Raw genomic sequence first — 27,372 nt, 5'->3', positions numbered from 1 at the left:
CTTCCCAACAGCACCGCTCCGACAGAGATCCCACTTCTCAGACACAAACCGAACACAAACCTGCCACAGGAGGGGCGGGCCGGGGCTGGGCCTGTCTCGGAGCCGGGGCGGAGCCCGGGCCGGCGCCGGGGGAGCGCGGCCGGGACCGGGGGGGGACCGGGGCCAGGGGATCGGGCGGAGCCCCGGGCCCTCAGAGCGGTGCCGGGGCCGGGGTCGGGGCCGGGGTCGGGGCCGGGGTCGGGGTCGGGGCCGGGGAGGATCGGGGGATCGGGGCCGAGGGGGGGAAAGGAGGGGGCGGAGCCCGGGCCCTCAGAGCCGGGTTGGGGCGTGGCCAGGGCGTGGTCCGGGGCGTGACCGGGGCGGGGTCCGGGGCGGTGGGCAAGGCGGAGCCCGGGGCGGGGCCTGGAGAGCGGCGCCGGGGGCGATCGAGGCCGGTGCCGGTGCCGGTGCCGGTGCCGGTGCCGAGGGTTATCGGGGGATCGGGGCCGGGGGACCGGTGCCGGTGCTGAGGGCGGGGCGGAGTCCCCGGGCCCTCAGCGCGGGCTGGGCGGGGCCGAGGCCGGGGCCGGGACGGTTCCCGGGGCCCGCTGTCCAATCAGTGCTGCCGATGCCTCAGCGAACCCGCCAATCGTCAGCTGGGCGGGGGTTCAAAAGGACCCCGGGAGGCGCTGCTGGGTTAGTAGCTCGGTGTGGACCTCTGCGCTTGGTCTGTGTGAGTGTGCGGCTTCTCCCGGTTGTTTTCGTACGATAAGAACACGTTCTTTAGTTTTTCTATAAACTGTGGTGTGTGGGACTGTATTTCGCCATTTATTATGTGGTGGGTGGTGGTAGGTGGGGCTAAGGGGTTGTTGTTGTGTGTGTCTGTCTGAGTTTGTCTCAGAATTCCAAGACTTTTTTTTTTTTTGTGTGGGGTTGGGAGGTAAATCTTGCCAGTTTGGTTTTGGCTTTTTTTTGGTACTGAATTAGGGGGGTTTTTTGTGTGTTCTGTGTTAGCTTGTTTTCTTCCTTGAGGTTTCTTATGGTTCAGGTAGAGGGAATGTGGGGAATTTTGTGTTGTGCTGGAGAATTTCTTTGGTAAGTTTTTCTGTAAGTCCAAGTTACGCTGAGCCTTGGTGTGTTTGTGGATGAGGAGGGGACGCGTACTCTTGTGGTGTGTTGTTTGGGGAAGGTACAGGAGTTTTTCTGCTTTTGTTTTTCCCCTTTTAATGTTTTGTGGTGTATGGGTCTTGCTGGTGCCTGGTAGTGAAGGTTTTAATTAGCCTTTAACTTCAAAGAACATGGCAGGAAGGAACAACCTTGTGAGGTTTGCCTTCTTGGCTGGTTTGTGGAGTAACTTCAATAATAGAATTTCTGTGGAAGGTGCCATCGAGTTTCTAAGGGCTAATTAGTAGAAGCAGAGACAGCTTTTGAGCAGTGTGAGTTATTTCTGCTGCTTTAAGTTTTTTGTTTCATGATATTTAAGTTGCCTCAGCCTTGGGCAGGGCAGTGGTGCCTGGGGGGGGGGGGGGGAGGGAAGCAGGGGCAGAAGGGTTGGGAAAGGTGTGTGAGACCTCCCTTAGATGTCCCCAGTCTGGGAAGGGGCTGAATGTTAAATCGCACTCAGGGCAGCTGGGGTTTGTTTGGGTTGGTTTGTTTGCTTTTGGTTGGTGTATGTTTTGGGGGTTTTATCATGGGGGTAGAGTGTTTAACTTGTTTTGTCTGGAGGAGCTTTTTTCTTTGACTTAGCTTTGTCGTGAACTGTGAAGGTTTTGTACCTAGAACTTTGTGTGCTGGGCCCAGTGTTTGGTGCTCTTGCTTGGCCTGGGAATATTTCCTATTGTAAATGGTTTTTTGAGTTCTCAGGAGATATGTTCTAAGGCACGCAAGAGTTTCCTAGTCTATGGAATTTTCTTATGGTTATTCTTTCTGTGTGGTTTTGTTTATGGGCTAAGATTGGTTTTTGTGTTCTTGCTTTGTAGCTCAGTATGTACAGAAGGTGTATTGACCCTCTAAGCCGAACAGTGCAAATGCACTGTGGTTAATTGGATTAATTGTTGTCTGAGGGATAATGGATGAAGTCTGTTCCAGTTTCTGCTGCCACCCGGTGGGAATGTGGTATTCTTGTGTGCATGGGGCTTTGGCTATGCTTGGAGGGATGTAACATCAGCACTTGGGTTACTCTGGTTACCTGATGGGAGATGTGTGTTTGGCGCAGCCCCCCGTGGATAAACTTCTCTTCTGAAGATAAACTTCTAGCCAGCAGAAGCTAGAAGGATCAGAATTTCCTCCAGGTGTAAGCTGCCCCGAGTTGGAAGCCTGCCTGCCGTTGGAGGGCCAAACGCCTCCTCCAAGCTGACATCCGGAATGCCCTGGGAACATCAGGAACCTGGGGAATGCCCATGATCTCTCCCTTTATTCAAGAGCAGTAATAGGACTTTTCTTTTTCCTTTCTGGGCTCAAACCTCTGGTGTTAGTGGATTAATTCTCCTAACACTCCTCTTCTTCCTGTGATTTAGTTAATTCTCATTTATATCTCCTTTAATTTATCTTTAAGTAGGGGATTAATCAAGGAATTTATGTCCATTTATGGCTTCAGTTGTGGGGATTTTATTAATTCAGGGCTTTTCCACCCCAAACGGTTCTGTCAGCAACAGAAGTGACCCCTGAGCTGTGACCCATCAAATCCTGGGATCCCACTGGATTGGGAGCCTCCAACCCGCGGATCCCCCCGTCCCAGGGACTGCCATGGGCAGGGGGGAACCCCCAAAGTCCCGGGGCTCCCCCTGGACTGGGATCCCCCAAATCTCGGAGCTCCTCGACGCAGTGACCTTCAGATCCAGAGGAACTGCCAAAACCACGGGTTGGCCCGTGACTGGGACCCCCGTATCCCTCTCAGGCCCCATACTGGAGCCCCCCTGACCCGGGGACCCCGCCTCAGTTCCCCTCCCCTTTTCCGTCCCCATCACGAGTACTCCCCGCCTCTTTCCCCCCCCACCGGAGCCCTGTTTTGCGCCCGCCGCAGTGCCGGTCGCTCTGCGCACGCGCGCTCTCCACGCCCCGCCGACCCCACCTCCCCGGTCACTTCCCCGCCATTGGCAGCGGCGGGAGAACGCCGTGCTGATTGGCTGCGAGGGCGAGTGACTGACAGGTCATTCATGGCGGGGCGGGGAAAATCAGCGAATGCGCCTCCCATTGGCTGCCGCGCCGCGGGTGGGCGCGGCCTCTCCCCTTCCACCTCCCTGCGCTCACTGGGGGGCAGCGCGCCGCGTTTCCATTGGCTGCCTTCGCGGGGGGCGCGGGCGGAGCCACCGCGCGTGCTCTCCTCTGGTCGCCTCTGAGTGGCAGCGCTGGCGGTGGGGCGCCGCTCCATTGGCTGAGCGCGCACGGTGGACGGGGCTCGGCGCGGGGCCGGGCGCGCAGGCGCGGGGCCGGCGCTCCCTGAGGCGGCGGCGGCGGCTCCGGCGGCTCCTTTGTTCCCCCGCCGGAACCGGTGTCGGAATCGTGTCGGGATTGGGCCGGGATGAGCTCTGGGCAGGACTCCGGGACGGGCCCCGGCCCCGGTAAGGCCGGGCGGCGGGGCGCGAGGCGGGTACGGCGGCCCGAGAGGATCACGGGCCCTTTGTTCGGGACCGGCGGCGACCTCAGCCCGGGATTCTTGGCCTTGGGGACTCCCGGCACCCCCTTTGGCCTCTACAGGATCGATCCCCCCTCAGCATCATATATCCCCTATATTCCCCTCATACCCTCTTTTTCCAAATTTCCTAGATCCCCTTTTCCCGTCCCCCCCTCCCCCTCCCCCCCCGTTTCCCCCCCATATCCCGCTCTCCTCCTACATATCTCTTTCCCCTCTTCCGGATCGTTTTCGTCTTTGTCCTTCCTGAATGCACCAAACCCCCTCGGGTCCCCTCATCTTTCCGATCTTGAGGGGCTTCCCCCCACCGAGGCCCTTCCCAGTTCGGTCGGGTCACGCCCCCCCGCGCTGCTTTTGGGAATCCCTTTTTTTTCCTCTCATTTTCACCCCCATTTGTCCAACCCCCTTTTCCCCATCCTTTCCCATCTCTCCCCTCCCCCAAATTACCCGATTTTCCCCGTTTTTGAGGGGAGGGTTATGCGGTCCTCGAGGTCTCTCGGCTGAGCTCTCTAATTTCCTGCTGGGAATTTGGCCCCTTCCTGGAGGAATCCGGGGGGCGGATCAGGTCGGAGCAGGACCCCCGATTTTGGTAGGGGAGGGATCTATCCCGATCCATTTATCCTCCGTTTCAGCCCCGCCTCCTTTTCACCTCCGCGAATTCCCACTGCTGGAATTACCCGTTTTCCTCCTCCGGAGGTGCAAGAAGATGGGAACAGGAGTATAAGCAAGCGATTTAATTAAAATAGAAGAGCTGCACCTGCAGCCCATTCCCATTTCCTTTCCCTCTTCCTGACTTATTTTCTGGCCCCCCGAATCCCTCCCAGTTTCTCCCGCTCCAAAAATGAGCTGAAAAACCTCAGGAATAGGAAAACCTTCCTTGCACCAACCCCATTAATTGATTCATTAATCCCGGGGTTTTCTTCTTGGATTTCAGGATTTAATGACAGTTTCTCACCTGTAATCGGGGGGGGGGGGATAATAAAACAATCCAGGAAAAATCAAATGATGCTGTGGGAATGATTTTTGTGACTGGAGCAGGTAGAATCCACTGCCTCCAGGAATTTTTAAGAGCAGTTTTCAAAATGGATTTTTGAGTGTTTTCTCACAAGGAGGTTGGCAGATTCCCCAAACGTATGCTGAATTGGGCTCATCTGTGAGGAAGTCGCCATTTTTTAGGAGTCTTGTGCTCTGTTAATGCTCCGGTGCTGCTGGATAATGGTATTCCCTGTTTCCCCCCTAGCCCGGTGTTAGGAGCTCCTTCCTCCAGAGGCATAGAAGACTACCATGCCTGTAGGTAGGTGCCGGAATTTCAGGAAAGGCCCCCTGCCCCCCCCCCCCCCACCGGTCAGGATCTGAGAAGTAGTATCCTATGGGAATGTTTTCCTTGGCATTGAGAGGTTTCCTTGGCATTAGGTGTAAAATTCCTTTGGGTGGGAGGGAATGCTGGTACCAGGGCTGGAAAAGAGCAGGAATGGAGCTTAATTAAAAATTCATTCCCTGATATGGTGGTGATTTTCCTGGGAAAGCTGTGCCGGGATGAACTCCATCCAGATCTAGCAGGAATTAATCCCTCTCTTTCCCGAGAAGTCACTTTGTCAATCCCTGTTTCCTTGTCAGAAGATGGAACAGGAACGGCTCTGCCCGTGGGAGGTAGGAGATTCCCATGGGCTGGAACGACTTAAATTGGGATAAATCCCTCCATGTAGGGGGAAGGAGTTGCTAGGAAATCTGAGGTTTTTTGCAGTGGCAGAACAACCCAAATTGGGAAAATCAGGTAAAGCTATCCTTGGGCACACGTTTGATTCTGTTTCCCGTTTTTCCGGGGAGTGTCGGAGCCCTCGGAATGGTGATTCCCGGGCAGCAATCTCCCAGTCCTGGAGTTCTGTGGGTGTTGAGCTTTCCTGCCTTTGAATCTGAGATCTTTAAGCCAAAAACGTTTCTGGGGGACGCCAGGGATGCACATGGATTCTTAGGAAGCTGCTCTGGGAGCAGCAATATCGTGGGAAAACACATTTTTATGGATGAAGGAGCTTCTGGGTCTACCAAGGAAGTTTCCTGATGGATTTGGGGCATTTCCCCCCACTCCTCCACGGCTGCTCCGTGTCCTGGGAGTTGTTGCCCTGGTACTGAAATCCAGGTTTTCCAGCAGTAGGAAACAAGCAGAAACATGGAAGTCTGTCTGACATTTTCCTGACCTACAGACTCTGTTATTATTGAATCTGTGGATTCAGTGCTGCTTTGGAGCATTTATGGGGTTTGGCCTGGAAAAATGAGCATATTGCTTGGAAAGAGGGGGGTTTTTTTCGGTGGGTTTTTGGGTTCTTTCTTTCCTTTATGGGAAAGGAGGATTATTCCAGGAAAAGCTGCTTTGGGTTTTGCCTGTAAAAAGGAGAAATTTGCTTTGGGTAAGAAGGGATCTGTGCAGAAAAATGAGTGGTATGCCCGGGAAAAGGGATTTGTTTTTGGAAACGGGGTTTTTTCCCTAGAAAGAGAAGGGATTTGCTTGGAAAAGGAGCATCTCCCATAAGAATTCCAGTGGCTTTGGGTGGAATCTCTCCCTCTTTGGGACTGGAGGATGGATGCAGCTTCCCAGCATCCCAGCAAATGCATTCCCACCAACCCCAGATTGGGCTGAGCATCCTTACTCCTCATGGCCCTTCTGAATTACCAGAAATTCCCAAATCTCGTACAAGAGTGGCGCTTATCCCTCTGCAGCCCTCTAGAATGGATCAGGATGGGGCATTCCCATTCCTCGTTCCTTGATGATGGACTCAGAAACAGATTCCATCTTTCTCATTTCTCAACAATGGATTGGGTAGGGGTTTTCCTGTTTTTGAGATCTTGGTGATGGATTGTGAAGGGGGTTTCCTATCCCTCATCCCTCTGTGATGGGTTGGGAAGCAGATTTCCTGTCCCTCCTGCTCCGAGCATGGATTGGGAATGGGATTCCCATTGTTTCCAAGTGTTTGATTTGGGAAGGGATTCCTTGCTTCTTTTTCCTGGTTAGCAGATTTGAAAGCAGATTTCCCATTCCAGGTGCCTCAAGGATGGATTGGGAAGTGAATTCCTTCTGCCTGAGCATGCGCTGCGGAGGGGGTTTCTCACTCCTTCCTTGATTATGGATTGCAAAGGGTGTTTCCCACTGAGGTACTCCCTCAGTTCATTGCCAGAACTAACCCGGATCCCCCATTCCAGGTGCAGCTCCAGGAGCCCATTCCCAGCTCCTGATGTGAGATGGCGACTCCGGAGCCTCCACTGGGAGGGACCCCCCGGCCCGGCCCCTCTCCTGGTCCGGGCCCTTCCCCGGGATCTATGCTGGGCCCCTCTCCCGGCCCTTCGCCTGGGTCTGGACACTCGGGACACGCGCTCCCGGCTCCAGGATACACCCCGGACACCATCCACCCCCTGCACAAGGTGAGGCATCCCAGCATTCCAGGCCTCAGGAACCCTCAGGCTTGGGTGGGCGATTTATCCCTGTTCATGTGTTTCCCCCCCACCACCTTGTCACCTCTGCGAATTCTCACTGCTGGAACGATCCCTTCTCTGCCTCCAGCGTCAGGAGGAGATGGAAAGAGGGGAGTAACTAAGGGATTTAATTAAAATCTGTGAACTGCACCTGTACCCCCTTCCCATTCCTCTCTTCTCTCCCTTCCCACCTTATTTCACCCCCCATGCCACCCTCCCTCCAGATGCCTCCTGGACTCTTCTGCTCTATAAATGCACTGAAAAAGCTCAGGGATGAGAAAATCCCCTGCTCCAGTCCCATTAATTAACTCATTAATTGAGAAATTTTTCCTCCTGGATTTCGGGCTTTAACAACAATTCCTCACCTCTAATCCAAGGGGTTTTGATAAAAAGGAAATTGTGCTGCAGGAAGGATTTCGTGGCCAGAGTAGGTGGAATCTGGCATTTCCAGGAATAATGAAATGGAGCTCCAGCTCCAACCCCTGGGAGTTCTGTGAGCTGGATGGGTTGGAAGCATCAGGATTTCCTCCAGGAATGCTCTGCTGGTGTCTGATTTCCCGGGATGTTTCCCTCCTGCAGCCCCTGGATCCAATGCACGAGAAGGGAATGTCGGAAGATCCGCGCTACGGGCAGATGAAGGGAATGGGAATGCGGCCGGGGGGGCATGCAGGAATGGGCCCCCCCCCCAGCCCCATGGATCAGCATTCCCAAGGTTGGGAGCATGGGAAGAAACATGATAGTAGGGAGGGGAGGAACCGTGTCTAAATCCTGGACTTGGGGAGGCTGGGAGCGTTTCGTCATTCCAGGCTTAAATCCTGGATACCAGGGCATAAATCCTGGTTTGTGGTAGCACTCTAAGGGATTTCCAGGTCTACGTGCTGGATTCCGGGGGAGGAACAATAAAATCCTGTGGGGCTTAGGGTGGAAATCCTTCATTTTGAGGGCAGACACAGCTCTCCAAGGATTTCAGCTATAAATCCCTCATTTCAGTTTGGAATTCAACCCCGTGTACCACTCCCAAGTACATCCCTGTGTTCCCTGCCAGGTTATCCATCCCCTCTGGGTAGCTCGGAGCACGCCTCCAGCCCAGTGCCATCCAACGGCCCCTCCAGCGGCTCTACGGGTGGCTCTGGCGCGGCGCTGGATGGCTCTGGCTCGGACTCACCGGCGCTGGGCCGGGGCCCGTCCCCGTTCAACGCGGCGCAGCTGCACCAGCTCCGTGCCCAGATCATGGCCTACAAGCTGCTGGCACGGGGGCAGCCGCTCCCGGAGCACCTCCAGGTTGCCGTCCAGGGAAAGCGGCCGCTGCCTGGGATGCAGCCGCAGATTCCTGCTCTACCTCCACCCGCCGGTGCCACGCAGGGCCCGGGACAAGCACCCGGAGCGGGGCCAGCGCCACCCGGGTATTCCAGACCTCATGGTGAGGAGGGGCTGGGTGGAAGGGGGGGGCTTGGAACTGTTCGTGCAGTTGTGTCCTGGGGGATCCAAGAGGAGCTCATCCTATTCCATCCTGAGGGATCTGTGGGGAGCTCATCCCATTACATTTCATATTGTCCTGGAAAATCCAGGGGAGCTTGTCCTGGGATAGTCACGGAGAGTGTGTCCCAGGTCTGTCCTAGGGGATCCATGGGAAGGGACCTCATCCCGTTCTATCCTGGATGATCCATGGGAAGCATGTGGTCCCAGTTTGCCCCCGTATCCCCCAGTTTGGGTTTCCTGCTCTTCTCCCTTCTCCCATCTATGTCTGTGGGCATTCCAGAGGTTGGGACTTCGGATCCATCCAGACTCTGGCAGTGCAGGGGAATGGGGGCTGTACCTGCAGGTCATCATCATCATCTTCAGCTAGAGCAGACCAACCTTCCCACTGGGACTCTCCCCCAGGAGTCAGCATCCTCATGGGATTTTCCTCTTTTTTTTTTTTTTTTTTCCCCCCCCCTTTTCTGCCTGATTTGGGGGAATTTCCAGGAATAGGAGGGCCCAACATGCCCCCTCCCGGACCCTCAGGAGTTCCCCCCGGCATGCCGGGGCAGCCCCCCGGGGGCCCCCCCAAGCCCTGGCCAGAAGGTAAGGCCTGGGTCACCAAATTTCTCTGAGTTCATCTCAGATCTGTGAGCGAGGGATGCTCTGGGGATGGGAATGGGAGGAAGTTCCTGGTCAAAATCCTGGAATTGGGGCAGGAGTTCTGTGAATGGCTGGTGTAACTTCTATGCTGGAGCTTTGCAGGGATGCCTGTGCTCATTCCAAGATAGATATTTGGAGTTTTTTAGGGAGTTGTGGTTAATTTTTGCATAAGCAGTTGGAGTTTTGGGGCATCTGGGGCTGCTTTCCAGTGAAATAATTGGGTTTTTTGCAGGGAATAGAGGTTAATTTCCAGCCAAATAATTGGACTTTTTTGGTGATTTAGGGTTGATTTCCAGATAGATAATAGGAGTTTTGGAGGGAATTGGGATGAATTTCTCATTACATCTCTGTAGTTAGTCCACAAGCTAATTCTGAGTCAGGTATAAACTCCCCTATTTGGGGAGTTTACTTAATTTCTGACCAAATAATTGGGGTTTTCTGCGGGAATTGAGATCCACGCCCCTTGGGAAGCTGTGCCTTTGCCCAGGCCGGTATTCCCAGACTATCTGTTCCTGTAGGGCCACTGTCAGCGGCGGCACCAGGCGGGGCCCCCCAGAAGCTGCTGCCACCACCCCCTGCGGGCCGCCCCTCGCCCGTGCCCCCGGCCGTGCCGCCGGCATCCCCTGGGCCCCCGCCGCCCTCGCCGGGGCAGCCGGCACCGCCCGCGCTCCCGATCCATCCCAAACAGAACCGGATCACCCCCATCCAGAAACCCCGCGGCCTCGACCCCGTTGAGATCCTGCAGGAGCGCGAGTACAGGTATGGTCCCACCTGGATTTCCTGGGAATTCCCAGGCTTCCTCACAGTCCTAGCTGCCCACATCCTATGTTCCTTCTTCCCGAGACCCCTCTGGATGAGCAAGAGGACATTTTCCTTGGAATTCCTAAGGCTTCTCCCAGCCCCAACTTCCCCCTATCCTATTTTTCCACTTCCCAATGTCCACAGGTCCAGAGGGACGGGCAGGAGAATGTTTTCTTGTAGATTCTTCCTGACCCTAGCTCCGTTGCCCTTCGCTTGTCGTGCTCTGGCCGTGCTATGTCCTTGTTCCCCTTGGGGGTCCCCAAAACTCATCCCAGGATTCTGGAAGTGACTTCCCAATGCCCTCGCCCTGCTCCTATGCTCTTCCCAATGGGAACTAGGTTGGGAGTGAGCTGAACTTGTCCCGAAATCCCTTCCCCTCCTCCGCAGGCTCCAAGCCCGCATCGCCCACCGCATCCAAGAGCTGGAAAACCTTCCCGGCTCCTTGGCCGGAGACCTGCGGACCAAAGCAACTATCGAGCTCAAGGCTCTGCGGCTGCTCAACTTCCAGCGCCAGGTGAGCACTGGGAAAACCAGGATATGGGAGCAGGAACATTGCGGGGTCACCCCGAGGAAGGACTGATGGCACACGGTTTTCCTGGGATTGCAGCTGCGGCAGGAGGTGGTGGTGTGCATGCGGCGGGACACGGCGCTGGAGACGGCGCTCAATGCCAAGGCGTACAAGCGCAGCAAGCGGCAGTCATTACGTGAGGCCCGGATCACAGAGAAGCTGGAGAAGCAGCAGAAGATCGAGCAGGAGCGGAAGCGCCGGCAGAAGCACCAGGTCAGGGGATTGCTGGGAATCAGGGTAGAGAGGTGACAGAGTTGGAGGTTTGGAGGTCATCACCTGGTTTGGGGGTTGGGGATGGTTGACTCTGCGTGATGGTGGCTAAGGGTTTGGTGATGGCTGTTGGGACCTCTCAATGGCCACTGGGACTCTCCAGTTCCCATTGCTCTCTTCCAATAACCAGCAATCCCTCCCAGCTCCGCCATTCTAACTTCCCATGCAGTCCCCGCGCACTGAGCCCTGTGATCTGACAGCTGTGTGCTGTTCCCACAGGAATATCTCAACAGCATCCTGCAGCATGCCAAGGACTTCAAGGAATACCACCGGAGCGTGAGTGGGAAGATCCAGAAGCTGACCAAGGCGGTGGCCACATACCACGCCAACACTGAGCGCGAGCAGAAGAAGGAGAACGAGCGCATCGAGAAGGAGCGGATGCGCCGGCTCATGGTGAGCCAGATGCGGGATACTGGGAAAAAGGCGGGCCGAGAGACAGGAGGGGTGGGTGGGATCAGGGTGGATGTGGCGGGATCTTTGTCTTCATTAAGGGTGAGGAGGGGCACCGAGAGTGTGTGGGGTGAGGTCAGCGTGATCCCAAGTGTCTTGATCACCCCGTGCAGGCAGAGGATGAGGAGGGCTACCGGAAGCTCATCGACCAGAAGAAGGACAAGCGCCTGGCCTACCTGCTGCAGCAGACAGACGAGTACGTGGCCAACCTAACAGAGCTCGTGCGGCAGCACAAGGCAGCCCAGGTGGCCAAGGAGAAGAAGAAGAAGAAAAAGAAGAAGGTGGGAGAAAGGAGAGACTCCAGGAATGGCTCGTGGAGGGAGTGCCAGGGCTGAACTGCCCAGGCTGACTCCCCTCTCCTTCCACCTCCTCCTCTTCTCCCTTTCTCTCTCCCCTCCCCTTTCTCTCTTCTCTTTCTCTATCCTTTTCTCCTCTCCTTTTCTTCTTTTCCGTCCTTCATCTCTTTCCCTTTTTTCTTCTCCTTCCTATCCTTTTTTTCTTTCTCTTTTTCCTTTTCCTTTTCTTCTCCTCTCAACGCCTCCTCTTCTTCCTCTCCTGCTTTCTTCTCCTCCTGTCCTGTTGCTCCCACAGAAGGCAGAGAATGCTGAGGGACAGGCTCCAGCCATCGGCCCGGATGGGGAGGTGAGTCCAAGCTTATCCCACGGATCCTGGGAGGGCCAGGAAGGGACCACAGGCATCCTTCCACTCCAGCCCACCATGGACAGGGAGCGCAAGCCATGTCCCGCTGGGTCCATCAGGAGCCTCCCTCCTCCCGTTTCCCAGCGGGTTCAGCGGGGTTTGGGGCTGAGAATTCCCAATCCCGATCTATCGGCTTCTCCCACAGCCACTGGATGAGACAAGCCAGATGAGTGACCTCCCGGTGAAGGTGATCCATGTGGAGAGTGGGAAGATCCTCACTGGCACCGATGCTCCCAAGGCCGGGCAGCTCGAGGCCTGGCTGGAAATGAACCCTGGGTATGCCAGGAATCCCAGGAATGGGGGCTGGGAATGCTGCAACTGTGGGAATAGCAGAGCTGGAAATGCTGGGGTTGGGAATGGGAGTAGGAAACTGGAAATGCTGAATCTGGGCATGCTGGAGTCAGGAGTGGGAGTGGAGGAGTGGGAATGGCAGTGGAGAGCTAGAAATGCTGGAGCTGGGAAGAAATTGGAGGCTGGGAACGTAAGAGCCAGGAGGGAACGGGGAGCTGGGAGCGCCAAAGCCAAATTCCATTTGGAATTCCCTGTTCCCCTATTTTCCCCCCAGGTACGAGGTGGCTCCACGCTCCGACAGCGAGGAGAGTGGCTCGGAGGAGGAGGAGGAGGTGAGGGGGGTCCTGCCACATTCTCACTGGGAGCGTTCTGGGAAGAACAGGAAAGAACTGACCTTGCTAATGGCTGTTTGGCAGCTCAGAAAAAAATGGGATAAAATGGAACGAAACAGGAGGATAACAGAGATTAAGATGAGACAGAATACTAGGATAACGTAGAATAAGCTATAGGGTGAAATGGGACAAACTGATAGGGTAAAGTAGAATAAAATTAATCGGAATGGAATAAAAAAGGGAAAAAAAGCATTAAAAATGGGATAAACTGAGATATAAAAATTGAATAAAATAGTGGGATAAAATGGAATCTATGTGTTGAACAAGCACTGGGCAGCCAGAAGCGCTTGGAAATTCCCTTTTGGAGACCCCAGTTTTCAGCCTGAATATTCCTGGCATGCCTCCAAAGGGACTGGCAGGTTTCTGTGGGAGCCTCCCATCTCTGGGAGGTTTGGGTGGGAGAGGGTGGGTGCTTCCCAGGGTGTTGCCAAGGAATTTTCCTGTTTTCCCTGGAATTCCTGGGAATCCTGCAGGAGGAGGAAGAGGAGCAGCCACAGCCGGCACAGCCAGCGCTACCTGTGGAGGAGAAGAAGAAGATTCCAGACCCAGACAGCGACGATGTCTCAGAAGTGGATGCCCGACACATCATCGAGTGAGCCCTTCTCTCTTCCCATTTTTCTGTTCCAGCTTACCATTCCTAATCAGTTCCCTGCTCCAGGAGTGGGGTTCAATGAGCAGCATTCCCCTAAGCCAGTTTTTTTTCCAAATCTTCCCAACATGAGCCACAACATGGCATTTTATCCGGAAATTCAGTGGGAAAACCACCTCACACAGGACTGACGGTGCTTCCCAGGAGTTCCCCCAACAGCATCATCCTTCAAACCTCCCTTTTGCCACCCCAAAACCACAAATCGTCTCTCTTTATCCTCCTTTATTTTCCCATTTCTGCCCATGAGGAACAGGGATCCCCCCTTCTTAACCATGTTTTTCTATCTCTAGATCACCCTATCTTTGATTATACCTGTTTTTCCCCCAAATTTCCCCCCTCTCCCCCTGTTCATCCCATATTTTCCTCCAGGCCCTTCCCCTTACTCATTATTTCAGTTTCCCCCTATTTATTCCCTCCCACCGTGTTTCCCCCTCTTCATCCCCACTCATCCTGTTCCCTGGTGTGCCATGACACATTATCCCGGTTTTCTGGGCAGGAACGCCAAGCAGGACGTGGATGACGAGTACGGGGTGTCGCAGGCACTGGCGCGGGGCCTCCAGTCCTACTACGCCGTGGCTCACGCTGTGACCGAACGTGTGGACAAGCAGTCAGCCCTGATGGTCAATGGCGTCCTCAAGCAGTACCAGGTGTGGGAACGTCGGAGATACGGGGGTGCCAGGGGAGGTAACAGAGATTGTGGTGGTCCGTAGATGGCATGATGGGATAAGGAGCTGGATGCAGTGTGGGGTCAAGACCTGTGGTGGGATAATGGCTGGTGCAGGCTAAGGAGCCAGAGCTGGGAAGGAATAACCAGCCAGAGAGGGATAATGAGCTGAAACCAGAGCAGGATAAGGAGGCAAAGACAGAGCGAGATTTTGAGCCGGATTCACTCCCTGCTGAAAGTCAAACCTGTCGCATTCCGTGTGAATCCATGGAATATCCCAATTCCTTCAACTGGCTCTGACTAATTAACCCAAGCTCGTGACCAGCTTGTTTGCATGTGCCCAGGCAGGAGGGGGCTGCTCTCCTACCCCCATTTCCATCTTCATGCACATTCCTGCAGATCAAAGGCCTGGAATGGCTCGTGTCCCTGTACAACAACAACCTCAATGGGATCCTGGCAGATGAGATGGGATTGGGGAAAACCATCCAGACCATCGCCCTCATCACGTACCTCATGGAGCACAAGCGGATCAACGGCCCCTTCCTCATCATCGTCCCGCTCTCGTGAGTACCCAAGTGCCTGGGAAATCTCACCCAGCTGCCGCTCCAGCCCCACGTTCCCAGATTCCCACCCTTTCCATGTCTTTCCCCCAGGACTTTGTCCAACTGGGCCTACGAGTTTGACAAATGGGCTCCTTCCGTAGTCAAGGTCTCCTACAAGGTAGGTGCCACATTCCTTGGATTCCAGCTTCCATTTTCTTCTTCCCGCTCTGTTACCATTATGCTGAGGAAGCTGCACTGGGTCCCAGCTCCAAATCCATGCAATCCCATTTTTGATTGTTCCTCAGCAGCAGGAACTCCCAGACTTCCTCACTTTGCTGTTCCCTGCAGTTAACAGCCTATTCTACCCCCTCTTCTGGGAATTCCCTCCTCACCTGACATTGGAATTCTCCCTCCAGGGCTCTCCAGCGGCACGACGCGCCTTCGTCCCACAGCTCCGGAGTGGAAAATTCAACGTTCTGCTCACAACGTACGAGTACATCATCAAGGACAAGCACATCCTGGCCAAGGTGAGGCTGGGAAGCACTGGACCCCGGAGGTTTTCCCAATCTCGCCGGGATCACGTATGCTGCAAACAGGAAAATCCCTGCTTTGTTTATACTAAAACCTGGTATTTTATTCCCTGGAGCCTCTGTAGGAAGGTGAGAAGAAAAAAGCTGAGGCTTTTTCCTGAGCTTGTATTCCTGCTCCCAATTTTTGGTGACATATCCTATCCTCTATCAGATGCATGGTTCCCTTTTTATGAAAAACTCCTTGGATAATTAGTATTAATTGGTTCCCTACAAGACTCTTGTTGCCAAGGGGTTCAGATCCATGGCTGTGGGGGGAGGATAAGTGGGGCAAAGCGTTGTGCCAATGGAACAACACTTGGTTAATGCTCCAAATCCCAAAATTGGGGATTGAGGGCTTAGGGCCTCCTCCTCAGTGGAAATGGGATCACTCATCCTGGCAGGGATCCCCTGGATTCCCATCTTGGTGTGAATCACCTGGATTCTCATCCCAGTGTGCGTCTCTTCTGATGTGTTGGGATGCTCTGGGTGTGTCCAGACCCTGGCAGTACAGGGATCCACCATGCTGGCAGGGATCCCCTGGTTTCCCATCCCAGTGCGGATCTCTCCTGGTGTGGGGGGACACTGCCAGCATATTTCGCTCTCAGAGCCTCTTTGAGCTGCTCCAGCATCACAGAGCCATTGCGGGCTGTTCCAGGCACATCCACGCTACCTAGTTTCCCACCATCCCTGCCCTTCCCTCTCCCACAGATCCGCTGGAAGTACATGATCGTGGATGAGGGGCACCGGATGAAGAACCACCACTGCAAACTGACGCAGGTGCTCAACACCCACTATGTGGCCCCACGGCGGCTGCTCCTCACTGGGACCCCACTCCAGAACAAGCTCCCGGAGCTCTGGGCACTCCTCAACTTCCTGCTCCCAACCATCTTCAAGAGCTGCAGCACCTTTGAGCAGTGGTTCAACGCACCATTTGCCATGACTGGGGAGAAGGTACAGGAAATGGGAAATGCAGGAGTGGGTGGGGACGGGCTTGGGGTTGATGTTAATAGATAGAGAGGGGTCAAAAGCGTCCCTGGAGCTCTGGGATCACTGTAATGGATCTGGAGAAGTTGAAAGTGGCTCTGGAACGATGGGATGTGGTGTCACCGTGGCTCCAGAGGGGACAGAATTGACTCTGAAGCTGTGGGACATGGCTTAGTGTCACTCTTAATGGCTCCGGAGGGGTTGGGAGCATCCTTGGAGGTGGCTCAGTGTCACCATTGAGGGCTCCGTTCCCTTCTCGGGATGACAATTTCCTTCCCTGGTGACAATTCCCTGCCCTCCCCCATCCTGGGATACGTCCGTGGAGCTTCATCCCACTCCAGATGCTCTTGGGTCGAGCAGGCAATTTGGTCGATCCCGCTAGGACTTGAGGGTCAGGGGCTTCTTGGAGCAGAGGGGCCTGGTGTTTTGGGGTGTTTGGGCCATCCAATTCTGTTTCTGATGACAATTCCTGTTCCTGGTGACAATTCCTTTCCCTGGCCAGGTGGACCTGAACGAGGAGGAGACAATCCTTATTATCCGCCGCCTGCACAAAGTGCTCCGGCCCTTCCTGCTCCGGCGACTCAAGAAGGAGGTGGAAGCTCAGCTCCCGGAAAAGGTGACGCTGGAGGGTCCCCTCACCTTTCCCCATCCCAGGATATGACTTGAGGGGCATCCATCCTGCTCTTGTCCATCCTGGGATATGCACATGGAGCTTCATCCTGCTCCAGGATCATTTCTGGGTTGGGTTGAACTGGTGTTTGGGTTGATCCTTCTGGAAACTGGGGGCTCAGGGAGTTCTTAGAGTGGGACTTTGGGGTCCATCCCGATCTTCCCCATCCTGGACTACACTTGGTGGGGTCTCCATGCTGCCCTTCCCCATCCTGGAATGCGCAGGTGGAGTTTCATCCCACTGCAGTTTGATCCCTCTGGGAATTGGTGGTTTCCCAGAGGGGCTAGGTGTGACTCCCCATTGGCTCCTGGCAGGTCGAGTATGTGATCAAGTGCGATATGTCGGCGCTGCAGCGGGTCCTGTACCGGCACATGCAGGCCAAGGGTGTTCTCCTCACTGACGGCTCCGAGAAGGACAAGAAGGTCTGGATTTGGGAATCGGTGCTGGGAATGCTGAGTATGGGTGGGTTTGTCTCTGCTGCAGGGTGGGTTGAGTTTGGGCCCCCAACATATTTGGGTGATCCGTGGAGGCTCCTCAAAGCCATCAGTGGGTCTGTGAGGAGAACAAAACCACAAAATAATTAGAAAAAGACACTTTGATCCCGGCTAAAAGCTGGGGGTGGGAGATTTCCCTGTTTTCCAGCTCCATTCCCCCAAAACAGCCAGGTAGGAGTGGCCTCGCCTTGAGGGGGCTTGGAGATTTCTTAAAATCTTGAATTTATTTTAATGTCTCTGAGCCCCATTTTCAGGGCTGTGAACTCCCAGTCGATGTTCCCAAACGTTCCTGGAAATGCTGGACTGGCAAATGAAGATGGAACCCAGGAGTAATCTGGGTTTTTAACCTCTTGGATTGTTCCTGGCAGGGGAAAGGTGGCACGAAGACGCTGATGAACACAATCATGCAGCTGCGCAAGATCTGCAACCACCCCTACATGTTCCAGCACATCGAGGTGAGGCCGACGTGCGGAAATGGGGATAAATCCAGGGGGGTGAACCCAAAAAGGCATAAACCCCGCAGGGTTAAACCCAGTAAAGCCAGGGATGAACCAAAAAGAAAGGGATAAACCCAACAGGGTTTACAACAAAACCGGGATCAACCAAAACCAGGGATAAACCCAGAGCTAAACTCAACAAGGATCAGGTCTTTGGGCCCACCCATATTCCATCACTGTTTTCCACCCAAACCGATCCATTCCCTTACCAGCTTCCTGAGAGAACTGGGGAAGGGAGCAGGGCTTGGCTCATCAAGGCAGCTCCAGATTTTTTTGGCCAGTTTGTGCTGGTTTCTGACACTATTTCTCCTCTCGATTTCAGGAATCCTTCTCGGAGCACTTGGGGTTCACAGGCGGGATCGTGCAGGGGTGAGTCACGAATTTTGGGATTAGCAGTGGAGAAATTTGTGGATTTACATTCTCAAACAATTTCCTAGGGATGGAGGCTGAACCACCCTCCCCCCCCCCCTTCCCCGGCAGCCAGATGATCCCAGCGAGGGGGAGGCACCACTTTTTTGGCCCCGAATCTTGGTTTTCTTCTCACTGTGCCCATTTTTATCCGTCCCAGGCTGGATTTATACCGTGCCTCTGGGAAGTTCGAGCTCCTGGACCGGATCCTGCCCAAGCTCCGGGCCACCAACCACAAGGTGCTGCTCTTCTGCCAGATGACCTCCCTTATGACCATCATGGAAGATTATTTTGCTTACCGTGGCTTTAAATACCTCAGGCTGGATGGTGAGTGCCCCTGGTGGGGTGGGGGGTCAGTGGTGCCCCCAGGGGGTGGGGGAACAGTGGGTGCCCTGATCAAGGTGGAGCTCAAGGTCAAGACATTGAGAAAGATACTGAGATGTAAGGAAATGAAGATTATTGGGCTGGACAGAAAGATGCTGAGGAATATCAAGATACAAAAATATAAAACCATCAAGATACAAAGATAAATCTCGAAGTAAAGCTGTAAAGATACCAAAATAGATGTGAATTTACGGAGATAAATTTCAATGTGTCAAAACAGATATCAAGAGAGAAAGGGAGATATTAATTAATATGAAGATCGATGTCTTGATGTCCAGATTTTGTGATCAATATTGAGACAGTGATATTGAGACATCGATAGTTAGGTTGATATCTAGGTTTATATCAAGGTTGGCATCGGGATTTCAAATATCAATATCTCGATATCTAGATTGCAAGGTCAATATCAAGACATTGATATAGCAAGATTGATATTGAGTATTTATGTCGAGATCAACATCAAAGACATTGAGATTGATATCAAGTTCGACATCAAGGTTTCAAGACCAGTATCTTGATATCCAGATTGCAAGATGTATATCGAGACATTGATATTGAGAATACCAATAAAAAGATCAATATCAAGGTTTGTATCAAGATCAGCATTAAAGATATCAAGATCAAGTTTTCTATCAAGACTGATATCAAGATATCAGAGCTTGGTATCAGTGTTTTTAAGTTTTGATGTTAAGGTGTTGAAGATTGTATCACATTTTAGAAGGCTGATGTCAAATATCGATGTCGAGAATGATATCAAGATGTCAAAGATGGATATCAAGGCATCATGTCCTCATTGCCTGCTGCTGTTTTTCCCATTTATTCCAGCTAAGCTCCTGATTAATCCCGGCATCCTGTTGGGCTGGGGGAGGGCCCTGGGGACTCCCATGTGACTAAAACAAATATGGATTAATTGGTTGGATTGCAGGGTTGAGTTGGAACAGGGTGGGCTCTAAGGTCCCTTCCAACCCAAATCCATCCATGATTCTGAAGTGAACGTGGCTTAAGAGCGCAAAATGTGACTCACGGCCCCCGCATATCTCTGAAAACGGCCCCAAAATCCCCTCAACACCGCTGTAATTCTGGCTGCTGCAATCCCAACTTCTGGGAGACCTCCCACCCCATCTCAGAGCAGGATCCACTCCTTTTTCCACTCTTTCTACCAAAATCAGCCCAACCGTACATGGGACCCCTGTCCCAGGGGGAAAGGGCTCCCCATTCCCAATGAAACCACTCTCTGGACCCCCTGCACCTCTGGCTCCAGTGCTGGGTGGCAGGAATGACACCTGTGTGGGATTCCAGGGACCACGAAGGCAGAGGACCGGGGAATGTTGCTGAAGACCTTCAACGAGCCAGGCTCTGAGTATTTCATCTTCCTGCTGAGCACGCGGGCCGGGGGCCTGGGCCTCAACCTCCAGTCGGCCGACACTGTCATCATCTTTGACAGCGACTGGAACCCACACCAGGTACGGCCAGGACCCACCTACCCAGAGACCGGCCCCTAAATGGATACATGGAATCAAAAACTGACCCAAAAATCAACTTAAAAATCGGTCCGTTGATCCAAAGAAACACCCAAATCCCAATCCATTGACCTGAAAATCAACCCAAAACCAACTGACTCAAAAACCACTGACTGACACAAAGATCAACCCAAAACCCAACTGACCAACCTAAAAACCTACTGACTGACCCAGAGAGCAACCTAAAAGCCAACAACCCCAAATCAACTGACTGACCCAAAACCCAACCGACTGATGTATAATTTAACCAAAGATAGAACCAGTCAGCATCCGTGATCTGACCCTAAACCCAATGAACCAACCCCAAAATCAACTGACCCAAATAGGAGCCTTGGGGTTGGATTTCTTTAATTCTCTGAGCCCCACTGGTGCTTTCCTGGAGCGCCACCCCAAATCCCAGTGCTGCCTCTGCGTTTTCCCTGCACCCTCTGTTTCAGAAGGAAAGAGCAACCAATGATCCCATTCTGGGATTCCCATAATCCTCTGGGATTGCTGTGGCATGTCCTGTGTCTTTGAGGATAAAAACGGGGTTTTTGGGACCCCTCATCTAATGCTGCTCCTTCCCACAGAAATCTTCTTACTGGGGCCCTGGCAATCCTTGGGGCTCTCTGAACTCCTCATGGTGCATCCCACATCTGTCCCATGGTTTATTTGAGGTTAAAGCCAGCTTTTTTGGCACCTCTTGCCAGTGTGGCCATTTCTTCCAGGACCTACGTGGTCCCAACAATCCCATTACCCAAATTCCCATAATCCTTAGGGATCTTTGAGAGCCTTTGGGGTGCGTCCCATGTTTTCCCCGTTAAGGCTAAAAATGGAGTTCTGGCACCTCTTGGCCAACACTGCCCCTTCCCACTGAATCCCATTACTGAATCCCTGGTGCTCCCTGAGTTCCCTCAGGGTTCATCCCACATCTTCCCTGTGGATTTTGAGGACAAAATAGGAAGTTTTGGCACCCTTCTTGCAACACTTGCCCTATCCCTTGGGACTTACGTAGTCCTGACGATCCCATTGTCACATCCCCATCGTCCTTGGGAATCCCTGCAGGTTTTGAGGACAAAACCAGGGGTTTTGGGACCCTTTGGCCAACGTGGCCCCATCCCACAGGATTTACATAGTCCTGGTGATCTTGTTGCCACCTCCCAGTCATCCTTGGGAATCGCTGGATGCCCTCGGGCCTCATCCCACATCTCCACTCATGGATTTCGAGGATAAGAGGGCGGTTTTTGGGAGCCCGGTGCTAACACTGCCCCTTTCCCCCAGGACCTGCAGGCCCAGGACCGGGCCCACCGCATCGGGCAGCAGAACGAGGTCCGCGTGCTCCGGCTCTGCACCGTCAACAGTGTGGAGGAGAAGATCCTGGCGGCTGCCAAGTACAAGCTCAACGTGGACCAGAAGGTGATCCAGGCCGGAATGTTCGACCAGAAATCCTCCAGCCACGAGCGCCGGGCGTTCCTTCAGGCCATCCTGGAGCACGAGGAGCAGGATGAGGTGAGGGCCAGAGCAGAGTTCCTGTGGGAATTTGGGGGTCAGGAGTCAGAGAGGAGAGAAGGAAAAAAAAAAAAAAAAAAAAAAACAACAACCCAACCCCAGAGCAGGAGCATGGCGGCTTGTTTGGAATTTTTTGGGAGTAGCGTCGGGAACAAAGGCGCCGGATTGACAGCCCTGGAGACTGAATCCCTGTGTTTATCCACAGAGCAGACAGAGCGCGGGCAGTGGCAGCTTCCCCCACGCTGCCTCCTCCCTGTGCCTGGGCGCTGAGTCGGAGGAAGCACCTCTAAAGGTGAGCGGGGTCGTTCAGTCTCCACTGCCCATTCAATCCTCCCGCCAGCACTGCCCGGCACCGCCGCGCCACAGGCAGGGATCGGCCCGTGAGGAGCCCCAGCCGGTCAGGGAGGGACAGAACCCAGAGAGAAATGGGCTGGGAAGAGCGAGACATGAGATTGAAATGGCTTGATGGGCCCACGGTGAGATTAAAACGGCCTGAGAGTGCCGGATATGGGATTTAAATGGCCTGAAACAGCCAAAAGTGAGTCGGGACTGGCCTGAAAATGCCAAAGCTAAAATGGTGATGGCCTGAAAAAGCCAAAAATTACTTAAAACCAGCCTGAAAGTGCCAAAAATAAGATGAAAAGGGCCTCAAAGTGCCAGAACTGGGGAAAAAAACAGCCTGAAGACAGCCTAAAATGAGCTAAAACTGGCATGCAAGTGCCAGAAGGGAGTTAAAATGAGAACAAAAGTGCTAAAAAGGAGTTAGAACCAGCCTGAAAACAGCCAAAAAATGAGTTAAAATCCAGCTGAAAATGCCAAAAGGGAGAAAAAAACAGCCTGAAAGTTCCAAAAGCAATTTAAAACCTCACTGAAAGGGCTGAAAGTGAGGTAAAACTGGCCTGAAACTGCCAGAAGTGAGTTAAAAACAGCCTGAAAGTGCCACAGCTGAGATAAACTGGCCCAAAACCAGGCAAAATCAGCTAACGACAGAACAAAAACAGCCACAAAAGACTTCAAAATGGCCTGAATTGAGCCAAAAATGAGAAGAAACTGCTTGAAAGCCAAAATGAGCTGAAAGCAAAAATGAATAAAAATGCCTCAAAATGAGACAACTTTAAAAAGAAAATCACACTGAAACCCCCTCAAAATGAACTAAAAACCACCTAAAACCACCCTGAAAAGAGGAAAACAACACAGAAACCTTGAAAAACCAGCTAAAAATGGTTTTAGCTGAGCTAGAACCACCCTGAAATGAGTTGAAGTGCCAAAAAATGAGCAAATAAATATTAAAACACCCCAAAATGAACAAAAACACAGGAATGGCCTAAAACCAAGCAGAACACAGTGAAACCACCCAAAAACAAGCAAAAAAACCCATTGAAATCACCCAAAAAATGACCAAAACGAGCCTGAAGTGCCCCAAGATGGGGTCAAACGACAGCGAAAGATCCAAAGGGGAGCGCAAGGCCCCCGAACCCTGAGGAAGGTCCCCGATCCGTGGGAAACCAGTGAGCGTCGGAGGGGTCTTGGGGGGGCCGCGCCAGAGGCGCCAGGGGCAGCAGCTGAATCCCTGGATTTGGATTTTCCCAGGAGGAGGACGAGGTGCCCGATGACGAGACCGTGAATCAGATGATCGCCCGGCATGAGGAGGAGTTCGACCTGTTCATGGTGAGAAAGAGCAGGAGGGGAAGAGGGAAGGGCAGGACGGGAGGAGGAGGAAAAGATGAGGGAGAGGGAAGATCTCCCTAGGAAGGGGAGGAGGAGATAGGAAAAAGGTTTCATGAAGAGGAAGAAGGAGTGGGGGGGGGAGGAGGAGGAAGAGGAGCAGGAGATGAGGGTCTTGGTAGGAGGATTAGAAGAGGAAGATCTCACGAGGAGGAAAAACGGAGGGGGGAGGAGGAGGAAGATCTGAGGAAGAGGAGGGAGATCTCACAAGGAGGAAGAAAAAGGGGGGAGGAAGCAGAGCGAGAGAGGAGAGGAAGAGCCCCCAGGGGAGAGGAAAAAGGAAAGGAGGAAGAGGAGCAGCAAGAGGGCTTAGGCGTCTCCATGAGGGAGGAAGAGTGGGAGGAGGAGAAGGGTGTGGAATTGAGGTGTCCAGGAGGAGGACAGTGAAGGAGGACTGGAGTCTCCCAGCTCTGCTACAGGATGAGCTCAGGAGCCCCAGGAGGAGGAGGAGACATGGCCGGGAGTGTGGAAAAAAGCCATGTTCCTATCCAAAATTTCTGCAGCGCAGGGATGGGAGGGGGATGAAGAGCAAGAGCTTGTCCTGATACGGGAGCCCCAATGCCAGTAACATTCCTAGTCTGGGGAACTCCTCAGGGATGTTGTCCCAGTGTGCAGGGAGCGTCCGTGCCCAGAATGCCAGCGATGCCAGACCTGGACGGAGGAGTGCAGGGCAGGAGGCTGGTGGCTGCCAGAACACCCCCAATTCCCAAAACTCCCCATTCCCCAAACTCTTTTCAGTTCCCAAAACTTTCCCCGATGCTTTGGCTGCACAAGCCTGTGCTGTTCCCACAATTCCTCTGGGAGTTCACAAACCCCTCCCAATTCCCAAAACACCCCCAACTCCCAGTGTGGCTCCTCCAGCTCCCAGTTCCCTAGCACATGGTGTAATTCCTGCAGTTCCCAAACCTGCCCCAGTTCCCAAGACTCTTGCAGTTCCCAGAGTTGGTTCCTTCAACTCCCACAATGTGTTCTGGCCAAAGTTCCTCCAGTTCCCAAAGCAGCCTCCGGCTCTGGGCACGGCACCTCCATCCCTGTTCTCCAGCAGCATTCCCTTCATCCCATCCCACCTCAGATGCCCCCGATGCTCTCAAAATCCCCCTTCGGATCCATCCCTCATCCCCATCCCACCTCCAACCCCTGTGACCCCTGCCCAGATCCCCTGTGACCGTTTCTGCCCTGGCAGCGCATGGACCTGGACCGGCGGAGGGAGGAGGCGCGGAATCCCAAACGGAAGCCGCGGCTGATGGAGGAGGACGAGCTCCCGTCCTGGATCCTGAAGGACGATGCCGAGGTGGAGCGACTCACCTGCGAGGAAGAGGAGGAGAAGATGTTTGGCCGCGGCTCCCGGCACCGCAAGGAAGTGGATTACAGTGATTCCCTCACAGAAAAACAATGGCTCAAGGTATTCCCAGGGTAGATCCACCCGGAGGGCTGGGAATGTGCCTGCAGGGGCTGGAAAAGATCTGTGGTCCTGGAATATCTCCGGGGTCCCCGGAAAAACATCTGCAGGACCTGGAAAAGGCCCATGGGGTTTAGAAAAACACTCTCAGCTCCTGGCAAAATGTCCACAAGTCCGAGGAAAAGGTTCACAGATCCCAGAAAAACACCCCAGAAGTCTCCCTGGTACCTTTGGAAATCCCCATCTTTCCAGGACCTCCCAGTCCCTGTGGGCCCGCCCCATCCCTGTGGATCCCCAATCCCAAGGATTCGCATCCCCATTTCCTGCAGGCCATCGAGGAGGGGACACTGGAGGAGATCGAGGAGGAAGTCCGGCAGAAGAAATCCTCTCGGAAGCGGAAGCGGGAGCCCGAGGGTCCCGCAGGCCCCCCCCCAAGTGCCCGGAGCCGGGACAAGGACGAAGAGAGCCGGAAGCAGAAGAAGCGGGGGCGGCCTCCGGCTGAAAAACTATCCCCAAATCCGCCCCCCCTCACCCGGAAAATGCGGAAAATCGTGGATGCTGTCATCAAGTACAAGGACAGGTGAGGGGGGCCGGGTGCTGCTGGGGGGTCCCTGGTGTTCCTGGCACTCCCAGGCATTCCCAGGGAACCGTGTTCCCATGGGTGACACAACATGGCTCTGAGAGGATAAAGATCAGAGGGGATGGGATGGGACAGGATGGGAAGAATGAGGATGGCCACCCCTCATGCCCGTTGTTCCCCCCCGCAGCAGCAGCGGGCGGCAGCTGAGCGAGGTTTTCATCCAGCTCCCGTCCCGCAAGGAGCTGCCAGAATACTACGAGCTCATCCGGAAACCTGTGGACTTCAAAAAGATCAAGGTACCAGGATCTGTCGGGATCCACTGGAATCCACCCCCTGGGCCCCCCCCCCCCTCATCCCTTTTCCTGCTCCCAGGAGCGGATCCGAAACCACAAGTACCGGAGCCTCAACGACCTGGAGAAGGACGTGATGCTGCTGTGCCAGAACGCCCAGACCTTCAACCTGGAGGGGTCCCTGGTATGGAAAACCAGGAAAGGGCTCCTGGCATAACCAGGAATGGCACCTGGGAAGGGCCAGAAAGAGCCTGGAACGGCTTGGAATAACAGCCACGATGGAGTGACCGGGAATGTTCAGGAATGACCTGGAATGCCCTGTTTTCCCCCAGATCTATGAGGATTCAATTGTGCTCCAGTCCGTGTTCACCAGTGTCCGGCAGAAGGTGGAAAAGGAGGAGGAAAGCGATGGAGAGGAGAGCGAGGAGGAGGAGGAGGGAGAGGAGGAAGGATCCGAGTCTGAGGGTAGGTGTGGGAAGGGGAGAAGGTAGGAGGGGAGAGGATGGATCCGAATGGAGGGTCAGGATAATTTGGAGGGTCTGGATTCTCCCCAGCCCGCTCGGTGAAGGTGAAGATCCGTCTGGGCCGAAAGGAGAAGGTTCCAGAGCGTGGGAAGGGCCGGCGCCGGGGAGCGCGGGGGGGCCGCCCCAAACCCCTCCTGAGTGACGACGAGAGCGAGGACGAGCAGGAGGAGGTGAGGGAATCTGGGAATGGCACTGGATCCCGAGACTCCCAAATCCAGGGAGTGACCCCTGATCCTTCACCCTTACCCTGAATCGTGGGCTGAATTCCCCAAATCCCAGGAGAGACCTTGGATCCTGGCCGTAATCCCAAATCCTGGGAATGACCCTGAATCCCTCATTCTGACCTCCAAATCCTGGGCTGAACCCCCCAGATCATGGCAATGATGCCCAAATCTGTCATCCTGACTGCACATCTTGAGCTGAACCCCGAAGTGCCTCATCTCAATCCCATATCTATGGCCTGACTCCCAGATCCTGTCCTGAATACCCTCATCCTGGCTTCCAGTTCCTCACCCCTTTTGCCCCCTTTCCAGGATCGCTCCGGCAGTGGCACCGAGGATGACTGACCCCAACATTCCACAGCTCCAGAATTCTGCGAAACCCCAGAGTCCCCTGACCCCCACCCCCATTCTCCCCTGTAGCTCCAACGGCAGCGACACCAGAAGTCCCAAAATCCTGAAAATCCCAAAAAAACCCACATCCAACCTTGTCCGTATTTATACCAGAACCAGCACTGCCACAGCCATCAGAGCTCCTGGATCATCCTGGATGGTTCCACTGGGCTTACCCAGGTTGTTTCAGATGGTCCCAAGTTGTCCCTGTTCCTCCCAGATCCAGATTGTCCCAAGTTCTCATGGACCATCCCAAGTGGTCCTGGACTGTCCCAGATTCAGATGGTCCTAGATTGTCCAGGGTGCTTCAGACCGTCCTGGGTGGTCTTAGGTCTCCTCCTGGATCATCTGAGATCAACCCAGGTTGTCCTTGGATTGTCCTGGATCATCCCAGCCTGTCCTGAGTGGTCCCAATCTGGATCATCCTGGGTGGTCCCAGGTTCTCTCAGACCACCCTCCATCCCCTGGGATCTTCCCAGTCGCTCCCAGTCCCGCCCCCCTGCGTTGTCGCTGTCCCTGGATTCCCAGCAGTCGATAATTAATTAATAAATTAATCCAACAGGAGCCGAGTCACCTCCAGGGGGGGAACTGGGGGGGTTCCAGAGGAGTCTCAGGGAGGGGCAGGGTCTTGTTGGGGTGACTCTGACTCTGGGGGCATTGGGGAGTCCCTGGAGGTTGGGGGGGGGGAGGGGTGTCTCGGAGGGTCC

At 54.1% G+C, this 27,372-nt stretch overlaps 1 protein-coding gene and 1 long non-coding RNA gene across 6 annotated transcripts; one reads left to right on the top strand and one right to left on the bottom strand.

The window, feature by feature from the left end:
• The first annotated feature begins 3,466 nt into the window (after positions 1-3,466).
• SMARCA4 (SWI/SNF related, matrix associated, actin dependent regulator of chromatin, subfamily a, member 4) lies at positions 3,467-27,229 on the top strand. 5 transcript variants are annotated; one of them, XM_066207658.1, is made up of 36 exons: positions 3,469-3,539; positions 4,851-4,904; positions 6,806-7,024; positions 7,655-7,787; positions 8,121-8,495; positions 9,041-9,139; positions 9,715-9,955; positions 10,385-10,511; positions 10,605-10,778; positions 11,055-11,228; positions 11,399-11,566; positions 11,877-11,927; positions 12,130-12,260; positions 12,550-12,607; positions 13,141-13,259; positions 13,813-13,963; positions 14,380-14,543; positions 14,634-14,700; positions 14,939-15,049; positions 15,800-16,042; positions 16,578-16,691; positions 17,060-17,167; positions 17,608-17,694; positions 18,059-18,105; positions 18,305-18,471; positions 19,828-19,991; positions 21,309-21,536; positions 21,742-21,828; positions 23,127-23,204; positions 24,445-24,663; positions 24,990-25,240; positions 25,431-25,536; positions 25,613-25,714; positions 25,863-25,995; positions 26,085-26,224; positions 26,588-27,229. In XM_066207658.1, exons 3-36 carry the CDS (start codon positions 6,845-6,847, stop codon positions 26,618-26,620), a joined length of 4,830 nt encoding a protein of 1,609 aa, XP_066063755.1. In that variant the 5' UTR covers positions 3,469-3,539; positions 4,851-4,904; positions 6,806-6,844; the 3' UTR covers positions 26,621-27,229. The 5 variants fall into 5 exon arrangements, with proteins under 5 accessions (XP_066063758.1, XP_066063755.1, XP_066063754.1 ...); XM_066207657.1 differs by having other exon boundaries at positions 25,428-25,536; XM_066207661.1 differs by lacking the exon at positions 25,613-25,714 and having other exon boundaries at positions 3,467-3,539; positions 25,428-25,536.
• On the bottom strand, positions 13,957-15,721 carry LOC136304061 (uncharacterized). The gene is made up of 3 exons (XR_010724365.1): positions 15,527-15,721; positions 14,915-15,108; positions 13,957-14,112 (listed from the first exon to the last, which is right to left on the bottom strand). It is a non-coding gene; the product is annotated as an uncharacterized lncRNA (long non-coding RNA).
• Positions 27,230-27,372: the final 143 nt, after the last annotated feature.

Source organism: Chamaea fasciata, unplaced genomic scaffold, assembly GCF_029207755.1.
Source record: "Chamaea fasciata isolate MVZ Bird 193981 ecotype frontalis unplaced genomic scaffold, bChaFas1.0.hap1 SCAF_46, whole genome shotgun sequence".
Classification (NCBI taxonomy): Eukaryota; Metazoa; Chordata; class Aves; order Passeriformes; family Sylviidae; genus Chamaea; species Chamaea fasciata.
Note: the sequence above shows the minus strand (reverse complement) of the source record. Positions and strands in the feature narration are given on the sequence as shown.

Coding starts and splice junctions, on each gene's coding strand:
- SMARCA4 (XM_066207657.1), top strand. CDS start 6,845: ATGGCGACTCCGGAGCCTCCACTGGGAGGGACCCCCCGGCCCGGCCCC. Junction 9,140..9,714: donor CCCCAAGCCCTGGCCAGAAG/GTAAGGCCTGGG, acceptor CTGTTCCTGTAG/GGCCACTGTCAGCGGCGGCA. Junction 9,956..10,384: donor CTGCAGGAGCGCGAGTACAG/GTATGGTCCCAC, acceptor CCTCCTCCGCAG/GCTCCAAGCCCGCATCGCCC.